This window comes from Equus caballus, chromosome 23 (genome assembly GCF_041296265.1).
Source record: "Equus caballus isolate H_3958 breed thoroughbred chromosome 23, TB-T2T, whole genome shotgun sequence".
In the NCBI taxonomy this organism is placed as follows: Eukaryota; Metazoa; Chordata; class Mammalia; order Perissodactyla; family Equidae; genus Equus; species Equus caballus.
This window is the reverse complement of record NC_091706.1, coordinates 13143802-13157666: the sequence shown is the minus strand read 5'-3', so window position 1 is coordinate 13157666 and position 13865 is coordinate 13143802. Positions and strand designations below refer to the sequence as shown.

Below are 13865 nucleotides of genomic sequence, written 5' to 3'. Positions count from 1 at the left end.
CTAGAGCCCGTGTTTCTGGGACATTGATATCAAACTGATCAAGTCGGTATGGTGATCCATAACTTCTTCAAACTAAGGTCTCAAGGGTCTTGTTTTAAGAGGGACATCTTGGAGATGAGAAATTGTTACAAGTATAAATTTTGGATTCAGCCAAACCCAGGTATAAATTCTTGAAATGACACTTCCTAGCTGGACAGCTGCGAGCAAGGCACTTCATTTCTCTAAACTTAAATTTCTTTATTTCTAAAAGAGAGATGACGATGTCTTATAGGGTTGTAGGGATTAAAAGAGAATGTAAAAGTCTTACACATGTAGTAAGTAGCAGCTAAAGAGTAGCAATAAATAGCAGCTGTAGTTAATAAGAATAATTTTAGTTGCCTAGAGTAATTTATTCCTGTGCAAATCAGCTCTGATGAAAATCAATAAAGTACTGCCTCTTACTAATCCTTCCATCAACAGTAGACTGAAGTTATTTTTTATTCTGTGCATTCTTTGTTTCTCCCAAGAAACAAAGTGTACATAGGGTTAATCAGATTATATTCACATTACATTTAGTAAAACACCCAATAAAGAAAGAAGCACATTCATGTTGATACTGAAGTGGTCCATGTCAGTGTTCTTTCTGTAGTCACAGTTGTTTCAAAGATGCAGCGTTTCTAAACAGTGATTGGGTTTTTGCTGTTAGTTGACAATGTAACCATGGCCACAGTTAGTTTGACAACAACATTATCGTCATATAATTACTTTAGATTTTAATTTAACTTTGGTGATACAGTCCTTATTTGTGCCAGTTTTAGTAGTTCTATTGTAATAAGAGTCTAGAAAGGAGAAAAGTGTATTCAAATGTATGCCTTTATTATGAAACATTTTACATCAGGTGGCTATTCCATAGAGATGTGATCTTGACTCAATTGGTAGAAAACAGATAAAATAGGAAATGGAAGATCTCTTCTTCAATAAGGCCGTCCAGATTATTATTATTTTACCATAATGGCAATGTCTGCTAGGGAAATTAAAATTTCCTCTCTAAGGAGATTCTGCCTACTCCAGCTAAAGCTGTGTATATACAGGGAATGCCAGGAAAGTCTGACGTATTGTTTGAGCAAACACTTCAAAAACATCTTGTGTTTTTTCTGTTTTAGCAACTTCACTGTGTGGTGGTCGGAAGTGAAAATGCCAAGCGATATTTTGAAGCAGTTCAAGGATCAAAAGAGCATCAAGGAGAGCTTTTTGGGGTCTATAATCTCTTCAAACTAAGGTCCCACGAGTCTTGTCTTACCAGGGACATCCTGGAGGTGTGAAATTGTTCTCTGACCTTTTCAATATTTTAAACACAGTTATTTCCCTCAGGAAACTTGAAATAGAATTGCTGGTGCCTTTTCAGAGGAATTTTTGGTTTACTTATAAAAAATGCCTTATGTTTAAATTTCTTCTTTTAGAGAAATAGGAAATGAATTGTTGTACCTCTAAACTAAGATTTTCCCATGCGTAGTTATAAATAAGATACACACAAAAATACAGATACATGTACTAGGCCGTGTGACTTCCAAGGCGATTTTCAGACTAGCGAAGAGAAATTTATTATTTTGAAAACAGCTGTTGAAGTCAAGAACTAAAAAAGACTTTTCTAAATAAACAAAAATATAAAATATGTTTTGATTAAGTGACCAAATACTCCCTGAGATTCACCCTCATGTCTCACAGAGATTTTTGTTTTCTGTTCCCAATAAAAATTCCACACCAATATTTCAAACTCTCCCAGTTGTGTTCATCCTCAGCACACAGATGTTTCTTATTCTTCAAATAGGATATTTATGTCCTTTTAAAAAAGTCTTTTAAATTCTTTAATATACCAGAATACTAAGGATATTAACCTATTTTCTAGTTGATAATGACAGGAGTTTCATAAAATCGTGGAATATCATCTTTTGCAACCCTCTCATCATAGAGATGAGGAAACTAAGTCTCAGAAAATTTAAGAATATATCCCTGAAGTTCCAGGACTTTGTTGTAAAACCTTAATGTACTTCATTTATCAACTAAGTACCATAGAAACAGTTCAAGGAACACTTGGTCCCTGTCCTTCAAGAACTTGGACCTTCTTGACAGGAGGTGGAAGAGAACGTTTACGTAATGAACGTGTGATGTCAGTGAGCGTGTGTTAGCAGGTTCAGTAGCAATTCAGAGTGATCACTGAGGGACGGGGAGAGGAAGGTATATATTATTTGTGTCTTGTGAGTATTACAACTCTTATACAATGTCTGATGTATACTGCTGAGTTTTTATTTTATAGTAACTATTTGGTTCTGAATTGAGTAGTCCATTTAAAGTCCCCCTTTCTCTCTTTTTCTTGTTTTGAATATGCCGTTTCTTTCATGGACTTGTTCTTTCCCATTCCTCTTCTCTAATCAATAGCCTTGTTTGTCCTCCAGGCCCCCCTCAGAACCTACCTCCATTTCAGAGCTCTACCCAACATACCAGCCTATAGCCATGTTTCTAATTTGAAATCATTTTCTATAAAATATTTTAGCATTATAGTACTTATCCTGTTTTTTGCCATATATCAAATAGTTTAGTTCTCTATTTTATCAGAATAGCCACCTTTGTTAAACAAGTGTTAGATAAGATATTCAGCATGACAAATTATTAACCTTGTTCTCTGGTTGTCCTAAGTATATCTTGTTTCTCCCCCAGGATTGTTTATTAGTGACAGGACCCTCCATGTACTATATTTTGTTTATGGTAAAATGTGTTCAACTTCTTGCGAAGCGCATCATCAGCACTCAATATTCAATTAAATTTTGAATTAAAATTTCTCATTTGTATCAACTAGAATTTAAAATTGTTCATGCCTGATTAGATTCGTGCTCCTTTTGGCCAGATGATGTTTTAAAATATTATTATTCTAAGCAGTGTACAATGGAAGCTTATCTTATAAAGTAAAGGAAGTATTTCCTGTGATACATTTTTAATTTTTAAAGGTTGTAGAAAATCCCTTTTAAAATGTCTTAAGATGTAGAAATTTGAATTTATAGAACACTTTTAATCTGATGACTTCTGGGCAATTTTGTCCTATTTTGCATTGACTTTCTGTTATCTATATCATGATTTCCCTTTAGAGATAGATATTGAGAGTTAATTTTACAAATACTTATTGAGTATATGCTAAATATCAGGTACTGTACATCATAGAGCAAGGCATGCAGAAATTAATAAAATAGACAAAAAATCCTGCCTGCAAAAAATTTACATTCTATTAGAGGGAGACAAGTAATAAACAGAAAATATAAGTGAAGCATACAGTGTAGCATGATGATAGGTTCTAAGGATAGAAATAGAGCAGGTGGAAGATGAAGCAGTTCTGAAGATCTCGTGCACAGCGTAGTGATTATAGTCAACAATACTGTATGATAGACTTCAAAATTGCTAAGGGACTAGATCTTAAATGTTCTCACCACAAAAACGAAATGATAACTATGTGACTTGATAGAGGTGTTAGCTAAAGCTACAGGGGAATGATATTGCAATATATAAATGTGTCAAATCAACACATTGTCCACCTTAAGTGTCCCCAGTGTTATATGTAAATTGTATCTCAATAAAAAAAGATAGAGTGGGGAAGGGAAATAGGGAGACTGTCCAGGCAAGAGTGCTGCAATTTTAGATGGGATAGCCAAGGCAGTGCTCCCTGAGGTTGCGTTTGATTTTTTGAGGAGACGAGGGCAGAAGATGTGTTTTAGACAGAGGAACAAATGCACAGCCTCTGAGGGAGGAACATGCCCAGCATGACTTCCAAATGACAGGGAGGCCAGAGTGGCTGGAGTGGAGTAAGCAAGAGAGCCAAAGATGGGGCCAGAGAGATGACAGGAAGCCAGATCATGCAGGGACTTTGACTTTGAGTGAGACAAAAAGCAATTAGAGGTCTCTGAACAGAAGAATGACAGATCTGATCTAAAGCATCTAGACTAAATATTAAGAATTAGACTGTGCAAGTACAAGAGCAGAAGCAAGAAGACAAGTAGGAGGATACTGCAGTAATCCAGCCAAGAGAATATGGTGGTTTGGGCCAGTTTCATAGTGGTGGATGGCCTGAGAAGTGGCTGGATTCTGGATATATATTACCCAGGTGGGGCTCACAGGATTTGCTAATGGATCAGATATAGCGTATGAGAAAAAGAGAAGAGTTAAGGATGACTCCAAGGTGTTTGGCCTGAGCAGCAGAAGACTGGAGTTGCCATTTACCTATCATAAAGGGATTCTGATAGCTTGAGGATTTCTGATGCTGCCAGTTGCAGCTGTTGTAGCCATTTAGCTTCTGTTGGAAAAAAAAAAGGCAGTACTGTGAAGGAGGCTTCCCATTCCCTTACAGTAATAGCCTATAGGCATTGAGAGAAAAGCTCTCAAGGGCAGTTCAGGAACTGTTTATCATTCTCTAGAGCTCTGTGGGGAGATTCTCACTTGTTGCCCTGGATATCAGGCCATTGGTATATCTGTGTATTTGTAAGTAGGGCATTTGTAACCCTGGTGATAGTAGTATTGTTTTCTCGAGTTCTATCAATAAATAAAGCCTTAAAAAGTGAAATAAATTGATTTCCTTTTGAAGAAGAATTTAATATTCTAGAATCTAGGCCATTAAATACCTCTGCTAAAGGACATACCAAAAGCTTTAAAAGCATAAATACTTTCCCAAAAGATGTAGCAAGTCTATTATATAATGGTCTTTTATTTTTAGTTTCGTGTTAGATGGACCTTTTCATTTTGATGTCTACTACACCGAAGGAATCACTAAGCATATTTTAATGAATATGAACAATAAATACACTAGTAATATAGGCTAGAATGTCAAGTTCCCAATACTCAACATTATCTGTGATTGTTTGAAATGTTGCTAATATGTCCTTACTATAATTATTATATAGACATGGTTATTATGGATATTGTTGCTGGGTAAATATATAGCATTTTTTCACTTTACCCCCCCACTAGAGCTTTTAGTGGAGTTGGCTGAAAAACATAATTAGTTTTCTATCTGAAAAAGTAAGCTTTAAGACAAGAAGTAGGAGTATTTTATGGCCCAGCACACTTCTGGTATGTCTCCCTACTACCTAAGAGTTATGAGTATTTTTAAATGTTTTCTAAACTGTATATGAGTTCCTTAATTAGAAAATTGAAAAATAGCGTTAAGAGAGCTAAAGCAAGCTGCACTCCGTTGTCCTTTCTTAACTCCCAAGTTTTAGCATGCCGTCGCTTGTGTTTATCTGGGGTTTTTCACCCCATATATTACACAGTTATTTGCATTCTTCACAGAGAGAAGGCCAAGTGGAAGCTGGGGTTATGACAGCCACGACTTGGTTGAAAGAGGAACCTCGAGTACACAAACCAGAGACAGTAAGCCATTTTTGAATCTGTAGCCTAGAATTTCTAGAAAAGATGTACTGTGAAAATTTTGTTTCTTTTCCTTTTTCATTTATTTCTCAATTAGTAAAGAAAATGTCTTTATGGGGCCGGCCCCCGTGGCCGAGTGGTTAAGTTCGCACACTCCGCTTCGGCGGCCCAGGGTTTCACCAGTTCGGATCCCGGGCGCGGACGTAGCATCGCTCATCAACCCATGGTGAGGCAGCGTCCCGCATGCCACAACTAGAAGAACCCACAACTAAAATATACAGCTATGTACCAGGGAGATTTGGGGAGAAAAAGAAAAAAAAAAGCCAAGTTCTTTAAAAAAAAAATCAAGGACAAAAAGTCAGAGGCCTGTCAGTAAAATTAATAATTTAGGGTAATTTAACATTTCATATCATAAAAACAAATTCAGGAGCAATCATCAGGCATTTACATCCAAACTGGAATTTTAACTATAGCAAACTGTAAATTCAAAATTAAACACACTGTAAAGGTGACCAGTCCAACCTAAATAAATAATTTTTTACTAAACAACAAATTAAATGGAAAAATAGCAATCAATGCACATTTAAGATGATTAAATCCGGACATCAGAATCATTCTCTGACTCAAGCAAACCCTCTATTTCGTTTGAATCCTTGATCTTGTGATCTTTTTAGTAGTTTCTCATCTCATATTCTACAAAACCTATGTTGTCATCATTAGGCCTTTTTTAAAAGTAAAGAATATGCATGGAAGGTTTTTTTGTTATTGTTGTTGCTGGTTTTTTCTTGTTTGTTTTGGGGACTTAACTATAAATTTATACCAGCCCAATGATTTGTCATATGGAGTGAATATTTTTCTAAGTTTATAGAAATACATGAATATCAAGTGTTGGCAGAAGTATTACTGGATAATGCTTTCCCTAAATCTTTTGCTAATAAAGTCTCAGTTTTAAGAAACTGAAGGATATATTTAGTTCTGATTTATGTGAATAAAATAATTATTGGATTAAATTTTTAGCAAATTTTACTTAGTATCTTCAATATTTTCTTTATTTCTAGTGGTCAAGATTGCATCATATCTTATTCTTATTTTTAATCAATTAGAACTATTTTCCAGTTGTGAACTCTACTTCGTTAACTCCTACAAATTTGTTTTGTTGGCAAAGCATGATTAGAAGTATCTGCTGGACTGCAGTAAGCAATTGTGTGCTTTTCACTTTTGAGACCAGAATCGGCCCCAGCATCTTAGCAGCTGACCACTCTGCTCTGTGCTTTTCTTATAAATCATTTGATCATGTGGTATTGTAGTTTAAACTTTTCTTTGTTTTTGAAAGTTATTCAACTTGAAAAGAGAAAGAGTGTACCAGACAGAACATTAAATACTTTACATTTATTTATTAAATTTTGTACTTTTAGAAAATACTAAGTGAGGTACTTGTATATAAATCATCTGCCCAAATTTAATTCCCTTCCTGTGTGATAAATTTAATATTATTATCTCAGCATTTTCTAATGTTTCCATTATTGCTTCTTATATAGCCTAGAGAGCCTGACTGTCAAGAACACAGAGGTCTAGAGCAACCTGCAGACCCACTGGCCAAAGAGGCATGTGATCTCTGCAGTGATTTCAGTGATGAGGAGGCAGTGGGAAACTCAAAACTAAAGACTGCTAAGAACAAACCACGGGACTCAAGTAAATCGGGTTCTCCCGCACAACTTACCTTACTCCAATGTGGTTTCTCTAACGTGTTTGAGACAACGTCTAAAGCAGTTGAGGATGGTGATGGAAATATTGCCTCTGATGATGAAAGTTCTGATGAACAACCCACGTGCCTTTCAACAGAAGCCAAAGATGTTGATTGTCATAAAAGTCGAGACTCTATTGGTATTTCAAGATATCGGAAATTAGCCAACACCCTAAATCCAAATGAAAAATGCATTTTTGATAAAAGTGAGAAGATTTTAGAACAGAAGATTTCTTCTGAGTTTGATGATGAGAAAAATTTTAAAAATACAACTGACCACCATTGCATTTTACAGAATGTCACAGAATCGGAAGATAGTGACGTCGTCTTTCCCACACAATATACAACTCAGAAAGTCCCTAAGAACAGTATAAGGTTTAAGCCACCTGTGGATGGATCTGAAGATTCTGAAACAGAAAACCCTGTAAAAATAAAAAATAATGGTGATTATAAAAAGACTGACTTCAGAGTAAATGGACTAATTTCAAAACAATTAAATCTTGAGAACCTGACCCTAAAACCTATCATGAAAAGAAAAGGCAGCAGTGATATTAGTGACGAGTCTGATGACATTGAAATTTCCTCCAAGTCAAAAGTAAGAAAGCAAAGAGCTACTACTTCTTTAAGGTTTAAGAGAAAAAAAGAAAAGAAAAGAGAACTTTACACTTTTCCTAAAACAGTGAAGAAAACAAACCAACTGTATGCAACAGACGGAGATTGTAACTCTCAGACTGTTGATGATTTTTCATCCTCAGATGATGATTTATCTGTTAGCGACATCACTTTCTCTAAACAGAGCCATAGACCAGAAACTATGAAAGACAGAATCAGTTTCTCTTCAAAATTGCCTAGCCATAAGAAAAATAGCACTTTCATACCCAGAAAACCAATGAAATTTTCGAATGAGAGAGTTGTCAATCAAGCGCAGATGTATGAATCAATGGATAAATTTTTAGGTAACTACAGATACATTCTGAAAACTTTTCTTTGCATATTTGTTTTGTGCAATCAAATAGTTCTGTAAGAAATTCTTGAATTAGCTTATAAAATAGGCCTGCAATCAACATGCTATGTTGAAGCACAAATGAGGAAATGGGTGAGTGGCAGGATAAAGGGAAGACCAGCTAGGTTGAGGTAGAGAACTTTGTCATCTACCCCAGGACTCCCTCCATGTGCCCCATCTGAATCACAGCTCCCCTACCCCTACAAATACTAATTATTCTAACTTTTACAGTAATTACTTTTTGGCATTTTTATGGTTTTATCACACAAATGTGTATCCCTAAACATTATAGTTTTGTCCTGCCTATTTTTAAAATCTTTATGTAATCTCTTTCAATCTATAAGATTCCTCTTGCTTCTCTTTCATTTCCTTATGATTTATCTGTTGAGGAACTTGAGCTATCTGCAGAGTTTTCCTCAATTTGCATTTTGCTGATTGTGTGCTATTGGTACAGTTGAACGTATTTCTCTGCCCTCTGTATTTCCTGCAAGTGAGCAGTTGGCTCCTGAGACTGTATCAAACTCCAGTTCAATCCCTTTGACAAAAGTTTGGCAAGACCATGGGAGGCACAAAATGTTTGCTGGTCTCTATAATCTTGGCAGCCAATGTTGCTTAATGCCTGTAACTATTTATTCATTCAGGTTAGCACAATGATATTTTCTACTTCTCTTATTTCTTTTTCATTTGTTTGTTAGAATGCTTCCATAAGGAGATACTTCCCCTCATCTACTATTACCCAGTAGTACAGTTCATACAGAGAAGGCAAAAAGACTTAATTCCTATCTTTACCAGTTTTTAGTATAATAAATGGATTCCCTATCATCCTTGGAGGATGACCCATTCTTTTCTTAAAATCGTATGAATTAATTGATTCAAACACATTTAATGAGTCTCAATTCATTGCAATTAATATCATTATTGAGGCTCAATTGTCCCATCTTTGGACAGTGGGAGCCTTTGGACATGAGAATTTTGGTTCCTGAGACATTCTGACATGATGCTAGTCATCTTTGATTGCTATCTAGTATTACAAGATGTTCCGGGATCATCTATACATTTTCTGCCCCAGACCTAGAATCAGTCATTTCTCCAAGAAGTCTTGGTTTCATTTAGTGAGAAAGTGTGTTTCAAGACCGCAGTCTGGTGCTAGGAATGATTATTGCTACTACTAGCTCGGTCATTATTTCTGGGCCTTTTCACTGGACAGATTATTTTTGTGTGTATGTACATACATATATATTTATATGAACATAGGTTTCTATTTATATGTGTGTGTATATATATATTTATACTTATGTGTATATTTATATGTGTGTTTATGTACATATGTGTATTTTTATATATGATAAAATACATGATGAGTTTCTATTGATACTTCCATATTTATATTGATGCTTAACTTGAGAGTATAGAGCTTTTACTTAACCTCTTCTCTAGCACATTTGTATACCATTTCTTCCATACTGATAATCCTGGTTCTTAAGCATATAGGGAATGATTTAATTATAACGTTCCATAATTACTCATTTGTTTTATCCCATATTACACAAAAGTCAAAGAATAAAAATACCACTACTACTGCACTATGATTCCTGGAAACATTAAGGGTTTTTTGCATGTGTTCTCCCATTTCTTCCCAATTTAAAATGGATGTACTGTGTTTACATTGTCAGAACATACGGACATTGCACTGTAAATGCCCCGCCTCTTAGACGTCATTATCCTTGTTTGCAGGTAACTATAAATTTAATGTTCCCCATCAGTCCTTATGTCAGTGTCTCTCGAGTAATTTTGGTCATCTGAAGCTTATTTTCTAGTAGTTCCCTCAGGAAGTGCTCATGAGAATAATATTCCCGAGATTCTTGTTGATAACAGTCTGTGCTCTTTATACTTAAAAGTCATTTTTGCTGGATATAAAATTCTTGGCTCACACTTTCTTTTCTTGAGTATCCTAAATATGTAGCTTCATTTTCTTCTGGCATGACGTAGTGTGCCATCTGTTCATCTTTTTCCCCCTAGATGCACAAAGGGGGTTTTTTCTTTTCATTATTATTCAGTAGTTTTACTAGATTGTGTTTTGGTGTTTGTCTTAGTCGACTCAGGCTGCTATAAGAAAGTACCACAGACTGGGCGGCTTAAACAAATTTATTTCCCACAGTTCTGGAGGCTGGAAGTCCAAGATGAGGGTGCCAACATGGTTTGGTTCGTGGTTAGGGCCTCCTTCCTGATTTACAGATGGTTGCCTTCTTGCTATGTCCTCACATGGCAGAGAGGGAAATCACCTCTCGTGTCACTTCTTGTAAGGACACTAATCATTTTCATTAGAGCTTCATCTCTATGACCTAATTATCTCCCAAGGCCTAACCTCCAAATACCATTGCACTGGGAGCTTCAGCATAGGAATGTGGGGGGACACAAACATTCAGTCCATAGCAGTGTTGGTTATTCTGCGTCAATGTTCTTATAGTGTAGTTTCAATTCGGTTTTTATTTCAGAAAAACGTTCTTATACTAATATTTTTAGTTACTTATTCTATTCCTTTGGCTTTCTTCTTCAGGGACTCCTGTTACTCAAATGTTGGATCTTCTTTGCCTATCTTCAGTATTTGTTACATTCTCTGAAATCCTTTTTTATCTTTTTCATTTCTTTTTGCTCTTAAAAACATTCCTTCTAATTTTCTTAAAGCAGTATATACTGTGTTTCTTATGTTCCTTCTAGTTTAGTTTTCATTTCTGAAATATATATATATTTTTTAAGTTCTCTGTCTTTTCTGAGTTCTGTCACTTATTTCTGAGTTATTCTAATTCTGATTTATCTTGTTGGATCTTGTATTTTATCATTTTCTTAAAAATCTTTTACCTCATTTTGAAATCAGTTACAGTTTTAATCTGTTTGTGAGCATGGCTTTCTGGCATGTTGCCATTGTAGGAATATTATTCTGCTTATTCTCTTTTCTCTTGTAATAATTTTTAGGAGATTTGACCCTGTTGCTCATTTTTATAGAAATTATTTGCTTTGAATTTTTTAAATGAGACAGAGTTTAGGAAGTCCTTTCTAATGTCTCAGAGATCCCTATCTGTTATTTTTGTGTATTGTTCAAAACCATGGTGGAATTCTCTCCCATCTTTGCTCTAGACCTTCTCTTCCCCTTGTCCCTGTTCTTCCTATCCTGCTCATTTTGACCTCCCAGGAGCTTTTCCTCATTGCATGGCCCTGACCTGGGCAGGAGCTCTGGTGGGTCCATTTGGGGAGTTCTTAAGGGCTAGCCCGTGCTAGCCGCTTCAGGCCTTCTCCCCTGCGCCCCTTGCACCTAGTCAGTGTTGGGGAGCAGAAAACCTTCCCAGATTCAGCTGCTGTTCTCTAGGCGGCCCATTGTGCTTTCCAGTAAATACCTGTTGTCTATTCTGGGTTTCCTGTTCTCAGAGCCATCAGATGCCACCCTGTTGCTTCCTTCTTCCTTCACACAGACCCTTTGTAGCTGTTGGTGGCTTGTCCCCAGATGCTTGTATTTTGGGGCTCATGGGGGTATCTCATCATCTAATTTTGTTGTAAGAGTTGTCATGGCTGTAGTTTTGCTGTCTGTCGCAAGTAGGGATTCAGAGAGATTGGAAAACTACTTCCCCTGCCGCTACCATCTGCTGAGAATGTGTTAAGTGATGTTAAGACTTAGCATTGCTTCCAAGAGTGTTGGACTCAAAGAACTATGTGAAAGAAGCTGATATATAAGCGAAAATATTTTGATGTAGAAACCTTAATCATGGTGTTCACTTATTTACAAATAAAGCTTTCTTTTGTGGTTATTAGTAGTCTCCTTCAGAAGATGATTGTGGTGTGTGTTTTGATGGCTGTTGTAACTAAGTACTGGACTATCCTTTGATTTGTGCCCTACAGTTAGGTTTTAGGTTTGGGGAATTATTGCATAAACTATTTTTTAAATAATCGGCTGAGTTTTTTCACTTTTTGTGGGGTTTTTTTTACTGCATAAAATATGTCAATAGTTAGTGTGGAACTAATGCTACTTTGAATAATGCATAAAATATGTCATCAAAATTAAGAAAAATCTGAGTAAATTTTCTACCAGAACCATGCTTTTGACGGTTTTAATCTGTTGCCGTATATACTACCTAATGTTTGAATATGTTAGGAGAGTATCATCTTAGTTGCTCTTTTAGTCTTGTTGTTTAACAGCAGGTTGTTTTCAGGTGATTGGCACTTCTGGTTGAGAGAGGTCCAGGGCTGAAACACACACGTGCTGAAGGTGGTGATTGAGGCTCTGGCCAGAGCTGTTGGAGGGAGCTGCTGCAGACCTCAGTTCTAGCCTTCTCTTTGATGACCACAATTTAAAAGTAAATTTTAGGTGCCTAGAGGCAAAGCAATAAAAAAATGTAGCCATTTTTTAAACTTCTTTCAGATAAAACCTGTAAGTTAATTTTTTTCATTTCCTAAAAAGCTCCCAGTCTTGACATTCTCTGGGCATATGACAAAAACGACAAAACAGCCAACAGTAAAACTGATCAAAGCCAACCAAATGAAACTCCCTGGTCCCCAGCCCCACTCCCGCCCCATCACTGTGGGCAGCGGAGGCGAGCGCTGTTCTTCAGATTCATAAACAATTTTTCTAAGTCAACAGAGACAACAAATACACACAGACAACCCTCCACCATGACTTTTCTCTTCGCCAAAACCCTCATTTCAGGTTTAAATCTAAACATTGTTACCTAATCTCAGAAGTTCTCATAGTGATGAGAGGGAAAAGTCATTTCCAAGTTAACCTAGACCAATATATTTCAACTCTTTCTCTTTTCAGTGTTTTTAAAAAATAATAGTGTGATGTTAACATACAAACAATATTTTTCTTAAAGATTAAAAATAAAACAAACATAACCTGTTTTGTAGTGCATTGCTGATAATTTTTAAAGAATATGTGGAACCATATTGCTTCATAATGAGACATCACTTACTAAACATCAATTACTTCCTAGATGGTGTTCGGGAGGTGGCTTACATTCACTCGAACCAGAATGTGATCGGATCAAGCAGAGCTGAAAACCACATGAGCCGATGGGCAGCGCGTGACGTATTTGAATTGAAGCAGTTTTCCCAGCTTCCCGCTAACATAGCTGTTTGCACTTCTAAGGTAAGAAGGACATAGGGTAATGTCATCTTTAGTTTTTATCTCGTTTCACAGAAGTTAACAGGATCTTCTCTAAATACTCCCTCAAAAGTACCTCCTAAGACTATCGGTGACATACAAATAAGTATGAAAACAACACCATTTGGGGCACTATAGTCCCCAAAGATGTTTTATATTAAAAGACAAACCTATACAAAATGCCTAATAATGCTGAGTTGCTTAATACTTTCCATCAATAAAGATTGCCAAAAATGATGAATCTGAGGGAAGCATGCAGTTAAATCAAAACCAAAAACACTTCTGCTCATATGGAAAAAAACACAGTGCATGATTAGATTTCCTCCAAAATTTGTCATCTAAAATGAAGACACACACAAAAACTAGCCTTATAAATAGAATTTATATTTTTAGCAAAAGAGTTTTTATAGTGTTAAAAATAATAAATACTTCCTAAGGGCTCTTCTCATTTGAAATTGCTGTTATCTAGAAATAAAGCTTTGTATAAATGTGTTATTTTATTTATACATAGTCTCTTTCATCAAAAGTTTTAAAAAATGTTTTCTTGTCTTTGTCTTATTACTCTTTATTAATTCCTAAGA

At 35.9% G+C, this 13865-nt stretch overlaps 1 protein-coding gene across 16 annotated transcripts in view; it reads left to right on the top strand.

Annotated features, from left to right (window-relative positions):
* The window catches only part of ERCC6L2 (ERCC excision repair 6 like 2), a 143617-nt gene that overhangs the window by 98748 nt on the left and 31004 nt on the right, over positions 1-13865 (top strand). For all 16 annotated transcript variants that reach the window (XM_070249051.1, XM_023627095.2, XM_070249052.1 and 13 more), the window contains 4 exons: positions 1143-1295; positions 5308-5388; positions 6924-8085; positions 13115-13269. In XM_070249051.1, coding sequence (XP_070105152.1) covers positions 1143-1295; positions 5308-5388; positions 6924-8085; positions 13115-13269 — 1551 coding nt within the window. The remainder of the gene's footprint in view (positions 1-1142; positions 1296-5307; positions 5389-6923; positions 8086-13114; positions 13270-13865) is intronic.